General features: G+C 36.2%; 1 protein-coding gene across 1 annotated transcript in view; it reads left to right on the top strand.

The window, feature by feature from the left end:
• LOC105499478 (CWC27 spliceosome associated cyclophilin) overlaps positions 1-18,588 on the top strand; it is a 264,382-nt gene that overhangs the window by 9,347 nt on the left and 236,447 nt on the right. Inside the window, exons 3-7 of the mRNA XM_071098872.1 lie at positions 3,883-3,995; positions 5,785-5,928; positions 13,618-13,716; positions 14,656-14,759; positions 17,072-17,141. Of these exons, the coding sequence (XP_070954973.1) occupies positions 3,883-3,995; positions 5,785-5,928; positions 13,618-13,716; positions 14,656-14,759; positions 17,072-17,141 (530 nt within the window). The remainder of the gene's footprint in view (positions 1-3,882; positions 3,996-5,784; positions 5,929-13,617; positions 13,717-14,655; positions 14,760-17,071; positions 17,142-18,588) is intronic.

Raw genomic sequence — 18,588 nt, 5'->3', positions numbered from 1 at the left:
AAAAAGTCAGCATCACTGAAACACTTAATGGGAAATAGGAGAAAAGAAATAAAATGGTGAAATTGTAAAATTTGAAAACAAGTAAAACAGACCTCTTTCCTGCCCTTTTTCCCTCACAGGTAACATATATGTGGGTCTTATGGATCTTGCTTCCAAAGTAGTTCTCGAGTCTGTGTATCTCAAGATAAGCCATAGTTACGTAATGACTCTCAGGGCAGTAGTTGCTTGCTTGCGTTCTCTAACTGGCTCTCTGTCGCATGTACTTGCGCTCTCTCTTTCGTTCTCTCTCTCTCTCTCTCACTCCCCCTCTCTCTCCAGTCATGTCTCTTTCTAAGATATTCACCCTGGGTATTTGAATGATGTTTTGAAAATGCAAATCTGATCATGTGCACAGTGCTCAAAAAGTATTGGTTGACTGCTTATTGTGGGTCTAGAGGAATATTCATTATATGATATATACTGGGGTATATTTTATACTCAAATTTGAATATGAATTTGTAGCATCTGAGTGAAGATATTAGTTTGACCTCACATATGTGTTGAACTTGAAAATGTGTAGTTTGCTTTCACATTGTTTAATCTTCAGATTGACACTGTGCCTTAATTTATGTTATTAGATTTATGAGAAAATGGAGTTTAAGATTGTATAGCTAGCAAAAGGTGAGATTCAAACTCCTGACTGCTACATGCAGTGTTAGTGTAACTCATTAAACAGTTACCTAGGAATATAGGAGAGATACTTTTAGACCTTTTGCTTTTTATAGTGTGTATTTGTAACCAGAGGGAACTTGTCTGCACTAGGGAGCTCTTGTAAATACAGCCCAACTGCCCTGCACTGGGAGAAGGGAGTAAGCAAAGTCAGCTGGTCTTCCTTTCTACTTCTTCTTACGTACTGTGTACTAAATACAGTTGTTAGAATACAGATTATATTTTTTAAAATATGCATTGTACATCCAGTTATGCTTTGCAAATATAAATAATTATGAGGGTGTCTCCAAGCCACTAAAATAGGAACTTTATAAATTATGTCAGTAATTGTATCAGTAAAATGCCTGGCCCACAGTAGATACTTGATAAATATTTTTTATTGAATGAGTTATATTCAGGTTATATTCAGTTGCAGGTAATAGAAGACCCAACTTAAAATGATTTAAATAATAAAGACATTTATCATCCTCTATGTCAAGAAATCTGGTGAAATCTTTAGGGAAGCTCTGTGAAATCTTTAGGGAACTGTGCTCTTTACATCTTTCTGCTTTGTAACCCTAAGCATGTGATTGAATCATGTCTGCCTAACTCAATAGTTGGTTCAACCACAACCTGCTTTGTTGCTACTTGCTTTTTGTTTGTTTTTACAACAACAAAAATAATAGCTTTTGTTTATTCAGTACTTCATACTACATATGTTCTCCTCTTGTGCTTACCTAATGTAAGTACAGAACTAATTTCAGTGATGTAAAATAATTTCTTTCCTTCCACCTAAAGGATTTTTTAAAAAACCTGTGGGGAAGTTTATATAACATAGAACTAACCATTTTAAGTGCACAGTTCAGTGTCAGTTAGTACATTCACTGTATTGTGCAGCTGGCACCACTGTATAGTTATAAAACACCTTATTACCCTGAAAGAAAACTCTGTATCCATTAACCCAGTCATTCTCTATTCTCCCCTTGATAGGATTCAGCTCTGTGTCCCCACCCAGATCTCACCTTGGATTGTAATCCCCATAATCCCCACATGTCTAGGGCAGGACCAGGTGGAAGTGATTGGATCATAGGAGCATTTTCTCCCTTACTGTTCTTGTGATAATGAGTGAGTCTCATAAGATCTGGTGGTTTTATAAGCATCTGACATTTCCCCTGCTTGCACTCACTCCGTCCCGCTACCTGAAGAAAGTGCCTGCTTCTCCTTTGCCATCCACCATGATTGTAAGTTTCCTGAGGCCTCTGCCCAATGTGGAACTGTCAGTTAATTAAACCTCTTTCCTTTATAAATTATCCAGTCTCAAGTATTTCTTCATAGCAGTGTGAGAATGGAATAACATACCCCTTCTCCACCCACAGCCCCCAGCAACCACCAATCTATTTTCCATCTCTGCAGATTTACCTATTCTAGATATTTCTTATAAATGGAGTCTGACAGTAATGTGACTCTGTGTTTGGGTTCTTTCACTTAGCATGTTTTTGAAGTTCATCCATTTTGTAGCATGTATCAGTATTTCATTCCTTTTCGTGACAGTCATATTCCATCATATGTATATATCACATTTTATTTATCCATTCATCTGTTGATAGACATTTGAATTGTTTACACCTGTTGGCTCTTGTGACTAGTGCTGCTATGAACATTTGTGTGTGAGTATTTGAGTACTTGTTTTCAACTCTTTTGGATATATATACATATATATAATTTGGATGTATATGTAAACAATCAATTCTTTTGGATATATATAGAAATAATATATATAAATAAATGATGTTTCATAAAAGCAAATCTGATCATGTGCACAGTGATATATATATTATATATTGTTTATATATCAAACAATATATATCAAAATTACTTATAACTACTATTATAATTACTTATATATTATATATTGTTTATGTGAACTATGTATATTTACACTTAAAAACTATATATTAATATATAAACATATATATTACTTGTATACACATACACCTAGAAGCATAATTGCTGGATTACATGCTAATTCTGTGTTTAACTTTTTACACTATTTTATATTCCCACCAGCAATGTAAAAGGGTTCCAGTTTCATCACATCCTTACCAATACTTACTCTTTTAAGGTTTTTGATGTTAGCCATTCTAGTGGGTGTGAAATAGTATCTGATTGTGGTTTTGATTTGCATTTCTCTAATGACTAATAATATTGAGCATCTTTTCTTATGCGTGTTGGCCATTATTGCTACTTCTTAATGTAAATTCTCTTATTCAGGCAAACTCTAATTCCTGCTCCCCACTCAATTTTTCACTTATGCTTTGACTCACTGAGATGCCATGCTTCTGCCATTCCCAAGTTAACTTCCTTTTCTTCTATGAAGTACCCTAATGATTTTAGGTTCCAGATAATATATAGTATGGGAGGTCATATACAATCTGCCCTGTATATTTATGAGTTCTAAATTATATACTCCAATTGTATATTTTTGAATTATATATAAATATGAATAATTTATTTCAATCATTTAGCAAAACAATTGAGCTAATTGGACTCAAGTATGTATTGTGTTATTTGTTTTGTTTATTCAGAGTTTCTTGAGGAGGGTGTATTGATGGTTCCAGACCTATAACTAATAAGTAATTTTGATGTATTATGAGTTTGTATATTAATAAATTAATTTTCTGTGAGGAAAAGAGGAAGCAATCGGAAATAAGGTGTTCATCTTTGCTGGGGTTTCTCAGTCTCCACACAGTTGACATTTTGGGCTGGTAATTCTCTGTTGTGGGGACTGTCTTTTGCAGTATAGGATGTTTAGCAGTATCCCTGCCCCCTACTCACTAGATGCCAATAGTATCCCCCATTTCTGAAAAATATTTTCAGAAATTGACAAATGTCCCCTGGGGCACAAAATTGCTGCTCCTTCCTGCCAGAACTCTCTAATTTCTATTTTGAAAACCAATCCAGAGTTTGAGAGAATCCTAGAAATAAAAACAAAAAGTCAGCAATGATGGTTTCTGTAGAAATGTGTGCTGTTTTGAGAAGTAACTATTTTATAAGAAGGAGGATACAAAAGGTTTTGGCTTGGGAGCCTATTTAACGTTCTGGAAAATAAATCTTTTGACTCTAGCTGTATTAATTTTGGTAACTGTAGATATGATTAATTTTAGACATTGATAAATTATTTTTATTTTTTTTCAGCTTATTATGACAATACCATTTTTCATAGAGTTGTGCCTGGTTTTATAGTCCAAGGCGGAGATCCTACTGGCACAGGGAGTGGTGGAGAGTCTATCTATGGAGCACCATTCAAAGTAAGACTGAATTATTATTTTTATTACTATTTTTGTTGTTATTATTTCCAAGTCAGTTTGGATTGCTTAATTGAAAATGATTGTGTTCCACAAGAGGAAAAAACATTTCACAGTAGTATATAAAAATCAGGCTGGGTGCAGTAGCTCATGCCTATAATTCCAGCACTTTGGGAAGCCAAGGGGGGCGGATCATTTGAGGTCAGGAGTTTGAGACCAGCCTGGCCAATGGTGAAACCCCGTCTCTACTAAAATTACAAAAAGTAGCCAGGCATGGTGGCACACACCTGTAATCCCAGCTACTCAAGAGGCTGAGGCAGGAGAATTGCCTGAACCTGGGAAGTGGAGGTTGCAGTGAGCTGAGATCGCACCAGTGCGCTCTAGCCTGGGCGACCAAGTGAGACTCTGTCTCAAAAAAATAAATAAATAAATAAATTGTCTGTAAAAGATGCATTAATCAAGAATAGGTCAGTGATTTCTTATCTGCCAACATAGATCTAAGAAGAAAAAGAGTTAATGTCATAGTGAAGATATTAAGAACAATAGCAAGTTCAAGTAAAAGCTAAAAGTTGTGTTTGTTATTAATTTGATGGCACCGATATCATGTTCTTTGAATGAGTAAACAGTATCTCTTAAAATATGGGAGTTTTTGAAAAATTCATTTTTATACTAATGGAATAGATTGTCTGCATTTTCCTTTCATCTTTTACCAAGTCATTGTGTCATTCTTGAAGAAAATATTTGAACTGTTTGCTTTAATTTCCAGATGATAATGGCCTTAGAAATTTGGAATAGTTATTTTAAAAGTCTCAGATATCACTTTTAGACTGTTTTATATTTTACCATGGTAAGACTTCTCATGATTTTAGGTACTTCGTCTAGTCGGAAACATTCTTTTATTCTTTTATTTAGTGTAACAGAATAGTTGTTTTTGACAATTCCTTCCTAACTTGAGATATTTGCTTCATTATTTTCAGGTAATACAGTTATCTTGTTACATTTTTCAATTAGGTCATTTTGAATACAGTATACAGAGTTGTGATCCATTGAGTTCAGATCTCTTGAGAATTATTTATTAAGGAAAAAATCTCCCTTTGTGAAAAGCATTTATGATATAACATGGCTACATTTATAAATGACTTCAATATCAGGTTGGAAGGAAATTCTGTTAACTAAGAGACTAATATATTTGTTAAGTAGCCCTATCGTGGTGAGAAAACCACCTTAGAAAGACTTGTTCCTGCTCTTTTGAAAACTGGCAAATAGAATCAGTGCCATTTCAGAGAAGATTCAACTTAGGACTTTAAAAAGACATGGTAAAATTACATGACACAATAATAGTAGATTATTTGAATTAAAAAACAAGAAGAAAGCAATTGTTTAATGACATTTAGAATGAGATGGGAAAGAGTAATAATTGAAGACTCTGCAATGGCTCAAAGGTAGTGTTCTGGTAGAAGTAAGAGAAGATTTCAAAAGCTTAGCTGACTTTGGGATGAGAATAGGGAAATAACTTAGAAATCCATTCCCCCTTGGGTACTCTTCCTTTGGGTATAACTAAGCAGCTTTCTACAAAATAGGGTATATTTCTGTAGGAGTATATTTAGAAAATACAGTCTAGTGAATTCAAGTTTAATAACATTGAAAGAATAGTAAGTGCTCAAAAATCAATTAAGCAAAATGTCTGCATTTTTTATTAGAAGTTGTACGGGACCTTGCGGGTCAAGTTGAATAACTGCATATGACGGGTCTTATAACTGAGGACATTCACTAGATCTTTTTTACATTTCAGGATGAATTTCATTCACGGTTGCGTTTTAATCGGAGAGGCCTGGTTGCCATGGCAAATGCTGGTTCTCATGATAATGGCAGCCAGTTTTTCTTCACACTGGGTCGAGCGGATGAACTTAACAATAAGCATACCATCTTTGGAAAGGTTAGTGTCCAGTGATTTTAAACCCGTGGTTCAGTTTTTGGTTTTATGTTATTCCTTAGGCTTCTAAGATACATATGATTAACTTATCTAAGAGTTACCTTCATCAAAACATTCCATAGGATATGTTTATTCTTTACAAAAATGATGGAATATATTCCTATTATAGTGCACTATGAGGGAGCAGCTAAATTCTTTTTTGCATCTTTCAATTCACTCATTAGTTGTGACTTTAGTGTATTTCTTCTTTAAAACCATAGTAATGGTATGAGCTAATAATGTGCCACTTAGCCAGTATTGATTTTACATTTTCGGAAACACATTTAGGTAATAACATTTAGTAGTTTAAAGTTTAGTTTCTTGGGGGGCAGAGCAAGATGGCCGAATAGGAGCAGCTCCAGTCTCCAACTCCCAGCGCGAGCGACACAGAAGACCGGTGATTTCTGCATTTTCAACTGAGGTGCTGGGTTCATCTCACTGGGGAGTGCCGGACAATCGGTGCTGGTCAGCTGCTGCAGCCCGACCAGCGAGAGCTGAAGCAGGGCGAGGCATTGCCTCACCTGGGACGCGCAAGGGGGAAGGGAGTCCCTTTTCCTAGCCAGGGGAACTGAGACACACAACACCTGGAAAATCGGGTAACTCCCACCCCAATACTGCGCTTTAAGCAAACAGGCACACCAGGAGATCATATCCCACACCTTGTCGGGAGGGTCCCACACCCACGGAGCCTCCCTCATTGCTAGCGCAGCAGTCTGTGATCTACCGGCAAGGCAGCAGCGAGGCTGGGGGAGGGGCGCCCGCCATTGCTGAGGCTTAAGTAGGTAAACAAAGCTGCTGGGAAGCTCGAACTGGGTGGAGCTCACAGCAGCTTAAGGAAACCTGCCTGTCTCTGTAGACTCCACCTCTGGGGACAGGGCACAGTAAACTAAACAAACGCAGCAGACACCTCTGCAGACGCAAACGACTCTGTCTGACAGCTTTGAAGAGAGCAGTGGATCTCCCAACACGGAGGTTGAGATCTGAGAAGGGACAGACTCCCTGCTCAAGTGGGTCCCTGACCCCTGAGTAGCCTAACTGGGAGACATCCCCCACTAGGGGCAGTCTGACATCCCACACCTCACAGGGAGGAGTACACCCCTGAGAGGAAGCTTCCAAAGCAAGAATCAGACAGGTACACTCGCTGTTCAGCAATATTCTATCTTCTGCAGCCTCTGCTGCTGATACCCAGGCAAACAGGGTCTGGAGTGGACCTCAAGCAATCTCCAACAGACCTACAGCTGAGGGTCCTGACTGTTAGAAGGAAAACTATCAAACAGGAAGGACACCTACACCAAAACCCCATCAGTACATCACCATCATCAAAGACCAGAGGCAGATAAAACCACAAAGATGGGGAAAAAGCAGGGCAGAAAAGCTGGAAATTCCAAAAATAAGAGCGCATCTCCCCCGGCAAAGGAGCGCAGCTCATCGCCAGCAACGGATCAAAGCTGGACGGAGAATGACTTTGACGAGATGAGAGAAGAAGGCTTCAGTCCATCAAATTTCTCAGAGCTAAAGGAGGAATTACATACCCAGCGCAAAGAAACTAAAAATCTTGAAAAAAAAGTGGAAGAATTGATGGCTAGAGTAATTAATGCAGAGAAGGTCCTAAACAAAATGAAAGAGATGAAAACCATGACACGAGAAATACGTGACAAATGCACAAGCTTCAGTAACCGACTCGATCAACTGGAAGAAAGAGTATCAGCGATTGAGGATCAAATGAATGAAATGAAGCGAGAAGAGAAACCAAAAGAACAAAGAAGAAAAAGAAATGAACAAAGCCTGCAAGAAGTATGGGATTATGTAAAAAGACCAAATCTACGTCTGATTGGGGTGCCTGAAAGTGAGGGGGAAAATGGCACCAAGTTGGAAAACACTCTTCAGGATATCATCCAGGAGAACTTCCCCAACCTAGTAGGGCAGGCCAACATTCAAATCCAGGAAATACAGAGAACGCCACAAAGATACTCCTCGAGAAGAGCAACTCCAAGACACATAATTGCCAGATTCACCAAAGTTGAAATGAAGGAAAAAATCTTAAGGGCAGCCAGAGAGAAAGGTCGGGTTACCCACAAAGGGAAGCCCATCAGACTAACAGCAGATCTCTCGGCAGAAACTCTCCAAGCCAGAAGAGAGTGGGGGCCAATATTCAACATTCTTAAAGAAAAGAATTTTCAACCCAGAATTTCATATCCAGCCAAACTAAGTTTCATAAGTGAAGGAGAAATAAAATCCTTTACAGATAAGCAAATGCTTAGAGATTTTGTCACCACTAGGCCTGCCTTACAAGAGACCCTGAAGGAAGCACTAAACATAGAAAGGAACAACCGGTACCAGCCATTGCAAAAACATGCCAAAATGTAAAGACCATCGAGGCTAGGAAGAAACTGCATCAACTAACGAGCAAAATAACTAGTTAATATCATAATGGCAGGATCAAGTTCACACATAACAATCTTAACCTTAAATGTAAATGGACTAAATGCTCCAATTAAAAGACACAGACTGGCAAACTGGATAAAGAGTCAAGACCCATCAATCTGCTGTATTCAGGAGACCCATCTCACACGCAGAGACATACATAGGCTCAAAATAAAGGGATGGAGGAAGATTTACCAAGCAAATGGAGAACAAAAAAAAGCAGGGGTTGCAATACTAGTCTCTGATAAAACAGACTTTAAACCATCAAAGATCAAAAGAGACAAAGAAGGCCATTACATAATGGTAAAGGGATCAATTCAACAGGAAGAGCTAACTATCCTAAATATATATGCACCCAATACAGGAGCACCCAGATTCATCAAGCAAGTCCTTAGAGACTTACAAAGAGACTTAGACTCCCATACAATAATAATGGGAGACTTCAACACTCCACTGTCAACATTAGACAGATCAATGAGACAGAAAGTTAACAAGGATATCCAGGAATTGAACTCATCTCTGCAGCAAGCAGACCTAATAGACATCTATAGAACTCTCCACCCCAAATCAACAGAATATACATTCTTCTCAGCACCACATCATACTTATTCCAAAATTGACCACGTAATTGGAAGTAAAGCACTCCTCAGCAAATGTACAAGAACAGAAATTATAACAAACTGTCTCTCAGACCACAGTGCAATCAAACTAGAACTCAGGACTAAGAAACTCAATCAAAACCGCTCAACTACATGGAAACTGAACAACCTGCTCCTGAATGACTACTGGGTACATAACGAAATGAAGGCAGAAATAAAGATGTTCTTTGAAACCAATGAGAACAAAGATACAACATGCCAGAATCTCTGGGACACATTTAAAGCAGTGTGTAGAGGGAAATTTATAGCACTAAATGCCCACAAGAGAAAGCAGGAAAGATCTAAAATTGACACTCTAACATCGCAATTAAAAGAACTAGAGAAGCAAGAGCAAACACATTCGAAAGCTAGCAGAAGGCAAGAAATAACTAAGATCAGAGCAGAACTGAAGGAGATAGAGACACAAAAAACCCTCCAAAAAATCAATGAATCCAGGAGTTGGTTTTTTGAAAAGATCAACAAAATTGACAGACCACTAGCCAGACTAATAAAGAAGAAAAGAGAGAAGAATCAAATCGACGCAATTAAAAATGATAAAGAGGATATCACCACCAACCCCACAGAAATACAAACTACCATCAGAGAATACTATAAACACCTCTACGCAAATAAACTGGAAAATCTAGAAGAAATGGATAATTTCCTGGACACTTACACTCTTCCAAGACTAAACCAGGAAGAAGTTGAATCCCTGAATAGACCAATAGCAGGCTCTGAAATTGAGGCAACAATTAATAGCCTACCAACCAAAAAAAGTCCAGGACCAGATGGATTCACAGCTGAATTCTACCAGAGGTACAAGGAGGAGTTGGTACCATTCCTTCTGAAACTATTCCAATCAATAGAAAAAGAGGGAATCCTCCCTAACTCATTTTATGAGGCCAACATCATCCTGATACCAAAGCCTGGCAGAGACACAACAAAAAAAGAGAATTTTAGACCAATATCCCTGATGAACATCGATGCAAAAATCCTCAATAAAATACTGGCAAACCGAATTCAGCAACACATCAAAAAGCTTATCCACCATGATCAAGTGGGCTTCATCCCTGGGATGCAAGGCTGGTTCAACATTCGCAAATCAATAAACATAATCCAGCATATAAACAGAACCAAAGACAAGAACCACATGATTATCTCAATTGATGCAGAAAAAGCTTTTGACAAAATTCAACAGCCCTTCATGCTAAAAACGCTCAATAAATTCGGTATTGATGGAACGTACCTCAAAATCATAAGAGCTATTTATGACAAACCCACAGCCAATATCATACTGAATGGGCAAAAACTGGAAAAATTCCCTTTGAAAACTGGCACAAGACAGGGATGCCCTCTCTCACCACTCCTATTCAACATAGTGTTGGAAGTTCTGGCTAGGGCAATCAGGCAAGAGAAAGAAATCAAGGGTATTCAGTTAGGAAAAGAAGAAGTCAAATTGTCCCTGTTTGCAGATGACATGATTGTATATTTAGAAAACCCCATTGTCTCAGCCCAAAATCTCCTTAAGCTGATAAGCAATTTCAGCAAAGTCTCAGGATACAAAATTAATGTGCAAAAATCACAAGCATTCTTATACACCAGTAACAGACAAACAGAGAGCCAAATCAGGAATGAACTTCCATTCACAATTGCTTCAAAGAGAATAAAATACCTAGGAATCCAACTTACAAGGGATGTAAAGGACCTCTTCAAGGAGAACTACAAACCACTGCTCAGTGAAATCAAAGAGGACACAAACAAATGGAAGAACATACCATGCTCATGGATAGGAAGAATCAATATCGTGAAAATGGCCATACTGCCCAAGGTAATTTATAGATTCAATGCCATCCCCATCAAGCTACCAATGAGTTTCTTCACAGAATTGGAAAAAACTGCTTTAAAGTTCATATGGAACCAAAAAAGAGCCCGCATCTCCAAGACAATCCTAAGTCAAAAGAACAAAGCTGGAGGCATCACGCTACCTGACTTCAAACTATACTACAAGGCTACAGTAACCAAAACAGCATGGTACTGGTACCAAAACAGAGATATAGACCAACGGAACAGAACAGAGTCCTCAGAAATAATACCACACATCTACAGCCATCTGATCTTTGACAAACCTGAGAGAAACAAGAAATGGGGAAAGGATTCCCTATTTAATAAATGGTGCTGGGAAAATTGGCTAGCCATAAGTAGAAAGCTGAAACTGGATCCTTTCCTTACTCCTTATACAAAAATTAATTCAAGATGGATTAGAGACTTAAATGTTAGACCTAATACCATAAAAATCCTAGAGGAAAACCTAGGTAGTACCATTCAGGACATAGGCATGGGCAAAGACTTCATGTCTAAAACACCAAAAGCAACGGCAGCAAAAGCCAAAATTGACAAATGGGATCTGATTAAACTAAAGAGCTTCTGCACAGCAAAAGACACTACCATCAGAGTGAACAGGCAACCTACAGAATGGGAGAAAATTTTTGCAATCTACTCATCTGACAAAGGGCTAATATCCAGAACCTACAAAGAACTCAAACAAATTTACAAGAAAAAAACAAACAACCCCATCAAAAAGTGGGCAAAGGATATGAACAGACATTTCTCAAAAGAAGACATTCATACAGCCAACAGACACATGAAAAAATGCCCATCATCACTGGCCATCAGAGAAATGCAAATCAAAACCACAATGAGATACCATCTCACACCAGTTAGAATGGCGATCATTAAAAAGTCAGGAAACAACAGGTGCTGGAGAGGATGTGGAGAAATAGGAACACTTTTACACTGTTGGTGGGATTGTAAACTAGTTCAACCATTATGGAAAACAGTATGGCGATTCCTCAAGGATCTGGAACTAGATGTACCATATGACCCAGCCATCCCATTACTGAGTATATACCCAAAGGATTATAAGTTATGCTGCTATAAAGACACATGCACACGTATGTTTATTGCAGCACTCTTCACAATAGCAAAGACTTGGAATCAACCCAAATGTCCATCAGTGACAGATTGGATTAAGAAAATGTGGCACATATACACCATGGAATACTATGCAGCCATAAAAAAGGATGAGTTTGAGTCCTTTGTAGGGACTTGGATGCAGCTGGAATCCATCATTCTTAGCAAACTATCACAAGAACAGAAAACCAAACACTGCATGTTCTCACTCATAGGTGGGAACTGAACAATGAGATCACTCGGACTCAGGAAGGGGAACATCACACACCGGGGCCTATCATGGGAAGGGGGGAGGGATGAGGGATTGCATTGGGAGTTATACCTGATGTAAATGACGAGTTGATGGGTGCAGCACAGCAACATGGCACAAGTATACATATGTAACAAACCTGCACGTTATGCACATGTACCCTACAACTTAAAGTATAATAATAATAAATAAATTAAAAAAATAAAAAAATAAAAAATAAAGTTTAGTTTCTTAATGATGGGTTTTTTAAAGTCTAAAGTGGAATTTGTGTTGACATTGAAACTTCTTACTGTAAATATTACTTTGAATAGTACCTATTTAATCCTGCTCACATTTAATGTCATATTAGGGAATGTCCTTTCTATAGAATTTTCAACAATTCCCTTTAAAAAGGGATTCTGAAGGTTTTCTTCTCTCACTCCCTTCTCATAAATATATTTCTATATGTTTTAAGTCTTAGGCATATTAGACATCACTAGTGTGTCAGCGCCCTCTGCTGGTTCAGTAAGAATGGTTTCCCCATATGCCGGGCAGAACTAGAGTTTGTGATGATGAAAGGGAAAAAAACAAATTCAGTACAATTGGAATGCTTGGTGTTGTTTTAAAACTCTTGAGAAACACTGAATGAAGGGAATCATACTAAAACCATATTTTGCAATGTTGTTGGTTAATACTTATTAATAATAACAATGGGTTAAGAAATATGCATTGGCACATTCTTTTGAGCCACTCCAACACAGTCTGTCTGATGTTTATAGATTCCCTCCATTTATTTCTTAAAAATAAGAGTGTATAATAAAATGAGATTTAAGTTGCCATTCTGCATCAGTTTTTACAATTGGGATTATATAACTAACACATCAGAGACAATGTGTAGCATAGTTAGAAAGGCCATCACTGTTGGTTCTGTAGCTTCTTTAAGCCTCATTTTTCTTATCTGTAGAAGGATAATGATAGTTCCTACTTTTAGGATGTTTGTGAGCATCAAATGAGATAATGTCTCTAAAGCATTTACCACATTGTTATTGTTATTATTTGCTTATTTTATCCTATTCCAAAGTTTAAATTTGTTTATGATCTTTGAATGAAAAGTTGTCATTCAGTAGGAGATTATTTGGCATTATATTGTTAATAAAAACTTACATTAAATATATATTGGAAATTTCCAAAACACTTATTGAGGGATTGATCTCCATCCATGCTTTTCTCCTTTAAGATAAAGTTGCTTTATTTGCATTATTAAATGTCTATATTTTATGTAATCATATGAAATTTCCTTTTCATTATTTGAAAAATACTTTCAAAGGTTTTCTCTTAATTCAAACGATGAGTGCAATGATTTTCAATTACATTATATTTTTAATTTGATAGGTTACAGGGGATACAGTATATAACATGTTGCGACTGTCAGAAGTAGACATTGATGATGAAGAAAGACCACATAATCCACACAAAATAAAAAGCTGTGAGGTAGGAGCATGATTATTATGAGATACAGCACTTAAATTGTCGTTTAAGAGGAATTGATTCTTAGTATTTTTAAACTATTGGATGAAGGCTTTATACTAAGTAAACATCACACTTCAAATTTTATCTCTGATTTATTTGGGCACAATTTCTAGTTAATAATTATTTAAATTAAAGATTTTAATTCAAAGATGAAACTTTATCTGATAATCCAATGACTGAAAAGCTTACCTCATAATAGAAAGTTAAAGGAATTAGGTTTATTTAGCCCAAAGAAGTGACTTCATAGGTAATTTAAGAGTGATCTGCTGGGCACAGTGACTCACGCCTATAATCCCAGCACTTTGGGAGGCCAAGGTGGGTGGATCATGAGGTCAGGAGATGGAGACTGTCCTGGCTAACACAGTGAAATCCTGTGTTTACTAAAAATACAAAAAAATGGTTGGACATGGTGGCACGTGCCTGTAGTCCCAGCTACTCGGGAGGCTGAGGCAGGATAATGACTTGAACCTGAGAGGCAGAGGTTGCAGTGAGCCGAGATCACACCACTGCACTCCAACCTGGGCGACAGAGCAAGACTCCATCTCAAAAAAAAAAAAAGAGTGATCCTTCATTGAGGAAGCAAAAATAAGAATACTTGATTTGGAATCAAAGCATTGAGTTGGTCTTGCTTACTCTGTATCATTTACATTTTCTTACATATTTTTCCCTTTTGTAAAATGGGGATAAAATATCCCTTAGTTGATAGCACACAGGATTATTGAGAGAATCCAATGAGGCCGTGTAAGTGGAAGCATGTTGTGTAGTAAATATATATCACTATACTAATAATGTTTGTGTTGGAAAAAATACAGACACTATACCAATGGAATTACATACTGGGTTTAATTTTTTGTGAAATGTTAAAAATGGAATAATGTTTTCAAAATATTTTTTTCATAGGTTTTGTTTAATCCTTTTGATGACATCATTCCAAGGGAAATTAAAAGGCCGAAAAAAGAGAAACCAGAGGAGGAAGTAAAGAAATTGAAACCCAAAGGCACAAAGTAATCATAGTGGAGAGATTTTTCTTCAGCTTGAAAAATGACACTCATTCATTTAATTTACTTTATTTCCTTTTATAGTAATTGTTTACTAGCAAAGCAGAGGCCAGTTTGAACCAGAGATATATTGGAATTATGAGTGTGTGGTTGTATTAGTTCATTTTTACACTGCTATAAAGACATGCCTGAGACCGAGAGATATTGGAATTATGAGTGTGTGTATTAGTCCGTTTTCACACTGCTGTAAAGATATACCTGAGACTGGGTAATTTACAAAGGAAACAGGTTTAATTGACTCACAGTTCCGCATGGCTAGCGAGGCCTCAGAAAACTTCAATCGTGGAGGAAGGCGAAGCAGTCGCCTTCTTCACAAGGCAGCAGGAGAGAGAGCGAGTGTGAAGGAGGAGCTGTCAAACACTTGTAAAACCATCAGCTCTTATGGGAACTCACTTAGTATCATGAGAACAGCTTTGGGGACACCACCCCATAATCTAATCACCACCCACCAGGGTCCCTCCCATAAAACACGTGGGGATTATGGAAATTACTCGAGATGAGATTTGGGTGGGGACACAGAGCCCAAACCATATTAGTGTGGTTTTTGTTTGTTTGTTTGTTTTCCTAAATGAGCAACTCTTGTATTCGGTGCAGTATATCTTAAACTTAAGCTACAAACATGTCATCTCAGTTGTTCATAAGAAATCTGTGTTAATAAATATATACATATTTTATGATCCCTGTAACCATTATTTATATAAATGATTTGTTGAGAAACTTTTGTTTGTTGCTTATTTTAAAATTAATATATTCTCACTCAGTATAAATAGAAAGTAGAGAAAAGTATAAAGAATATTTTTAATGACTGCATGATTGCATTATGCAATTTAACTTGTATTTAACTTTTCAATCCTTTTTTGGTGCCATTAAAAATAATCTTATCAAAAACATTTAAAAATATAAAGCTGTTTCATTCAGTATTCTGGTTTATTTCCAGAAGATAATTTTCCAAAGAATAGGAATAAAAATAAATTTCATTATTTTGGACAATATTCTACATTATTAATACTGTCTGTATATACTGCAGAGTTAGATTTCAACGTATTCTTTTACTGAACTGTAGGATCCTTATTAGGGATTTTATTGTACCTATAATTATTAGATTTGATCAATTCTAGATATAATCCTGCCAAACCTAGTTAATGAAAAGCAAAGTGGATTCAAATTTCTAAGCTTCAGTTACCTCTTCCTATAAAATGGAGATTAGAATAAGTTCAATTTCTGGTTATTATGAGGATTACATGAGAAGAGGTATGTTAAAACACCCAGTAGTATAGGCATTCAATACCTATTAGCCTTTTTCGTTGACATCCTACAAATACAAAGTTAAATTGTTTTATAAACTGTCAGATATGACCAGACACTTTAATAAGCAGTTAATTCCTTGTGGCAAAATGACTGCTTATTGGAAATATTTATTTGAATTTTAAAATTTCTTTGATCAGCTTATTTTGATTAGCCTATCTCTGGATGAAAGGTCACTGTCACTATATTCACATACAGTATGTCATCACTATGATTTATCTTAACAATAAACTCTAAAGTCGTTTTTTTGGTGTGTTTTGCTTTGTTTTTGTTTCCAGCAAATATGTTAGGGATGATATGTTGGTCATTGCTTGCTTCTAGGTTTTGGGGGAAAAAAAATCTGTTTTGCTGCCATATCTTTAATTTTTCTATTTGAGAGAGAGTTTTAGTAACTTATTGTTTATCTTACTTGAGATTACTTTTGTTTGATGAATCAGAGGAGACAAATGTAGTTTTTTCTCCTTGTGGGCTATTTTAGTTGTTTATTGCTCATATTTTTTTTGTCTGACAATTTTGTATACATATTAATTTTAAAATATTAAAAAATATTTTGCCCAATACTAGATTAATTGCTTCCCATTTGTAGCACTCAGGGGTATATACTTATTAGTTTTTCAGAAACCCCCATTTTGCTACCAGTTTGATAAATATAAAAAGCTTAATTATTTCTGTCATGCTTGACTCAGTACAGGAGGGATCCCTTAGCTCAGGAGGGATTTTGGTCATTAAAAGTTAGTATGATATGGGAAACACTGTGTTGTGAGGCAAAAGCCTTAACATACTGAAAATATAGATCATTAGAATACTTCTGCTGAATACTGAGTAATATGGTCTTTTTTACAACAGTCAGAATGTATTTCTTCTTGTAAATTCTGTTTTCTTGCTCTGAAAATAATGTATAAGTTTGATTTGACTTTTTCTTTCTATTTTTTTCTTTCTTTTTTTGGGACTAGAAATTTTAGTTTACTTTCATTTGGAGAGGAAGCTGAGGAAGAAGAGGAGGAAGTAAATCGAGTTAGTCAGGTAATCTCTAATTTGTTCTAACTTATAAAAGAGATTAGGGTCTATATCTTACTATTGTATCTCTTGCTATGTCTGGCACAGCAGGTTTTACATGGAGCAGGCTCAGTAAGTGTTCATTGGATTTGTAAATTGATTTGTGGTCAGTAATATTTGCAACTTTTGAGATTATCCACATAAAATTGTAGTGTTCATTTACGTTTAATGTTGGCATTTTTAAAAAGTCAGTTTGAACTAGACTTGCAGTATTTTGAATGGTCGGACTTTATGATTCAGATCCTAACTGCTGTTTATTCAGGTGGTATGATAGATGATAATGATTATTATCATTACTGTTATAAACAGTCACATTCCAAAACTCTTACATTCATTTTAATGTTATTTATATATATTTTGTTTATTTCATTCTCATCACAGCCCTTTGAGATCAGTGGTATTATTATCCTCATTTTACTCATGAATAAATTCAGCTATAGTTTATAATTTGCTCAAAGTAACATAACCAATAAGTAGCTACAGCAGGGAAATGAACCCAGGTCCTTGTAACTATTAAATCCGTGTCCTTGAATTATGTAGCACCTCCTGGCCTTTTTATTCTGCTAGTCCTTCCTGTAGGCCTTTACATGTGGTTTTCTTGAATATTGCTTGCATCATAATACTCATTACTGAAACACAATGTCTTTTCATTGTTTAGAGCAGTAATTCTGGTGTGTATACTACGAGAAAACTATCTTCAAGGGTTTCTACTCCTGAAGGTTCTGATATGCCTTTCTTTTTTGAAAATTAGTGAATACTGAGACCTAAAGGATTAGGGTCATAGTCTTTATTGTTGTAATTAAAACTTTATAACATATGAGCCTTACTTGCTTAACATAATTATCTATTTCTTACCAACTCTAACAATAACATTGAGTTAAAAACATATTATTATTGTTATTTTTACTTCTTTATCCATATGTTCCCTGATTAGTGAGCATGGTTTTTGTAGGCTAATGTTGGACGCTTAGTAAGCATTCTACTTAATACCCCTTGCATTAAAATATAATTAAAATGGGTGCGTATATAAAATGTTTTGGTCATAATTTTTTGTTGCTTTTTATTGTATCCTTGAGTGACATATTTGATGGGATGGATTCAATTTCCACTTACCTATACACCAACATTCTAAACTGTAGGAGATAAGGCCAAATATTTCTCCTGGGCTCTTATCCCTTGTTCAGAGTTGCTTTAGGAAACATCTCTACTTTAGATGTCAAAAATGAATTCATTTTTTTACAAAAGCTTCATTTCCCAATTCCTTAATGTCACCAATCACTCTGTCACCTCAATATCCGAAGAGTCATCTTCTTTAGATGTCAGTGCACTACTAGTCTTGCATTGTTCATGATTCAAATTTATGCCTCATCAAAATGATTTACTATGTGTCATGATTCTGTGGTTATGTTTGTGA

This window comes from Macaca nemestrina, chromosome 6, assembly GCF_043159975.1.
Source record: "Macaca nemestrina isolate mMacNem1 chromosome 6, mMacNem.hap1, whole genome shotgun sequence".
NCBI lineage: Eukaryota > Metazoa > Chordata > Mammalia > Primates > Cercopithecidae > Macaca > Macaca nemestrina.
Note: the sequence above shows the minus strand (reverse complement) of the source record. Positions and strands in the feature narration are given on the sequence as shown.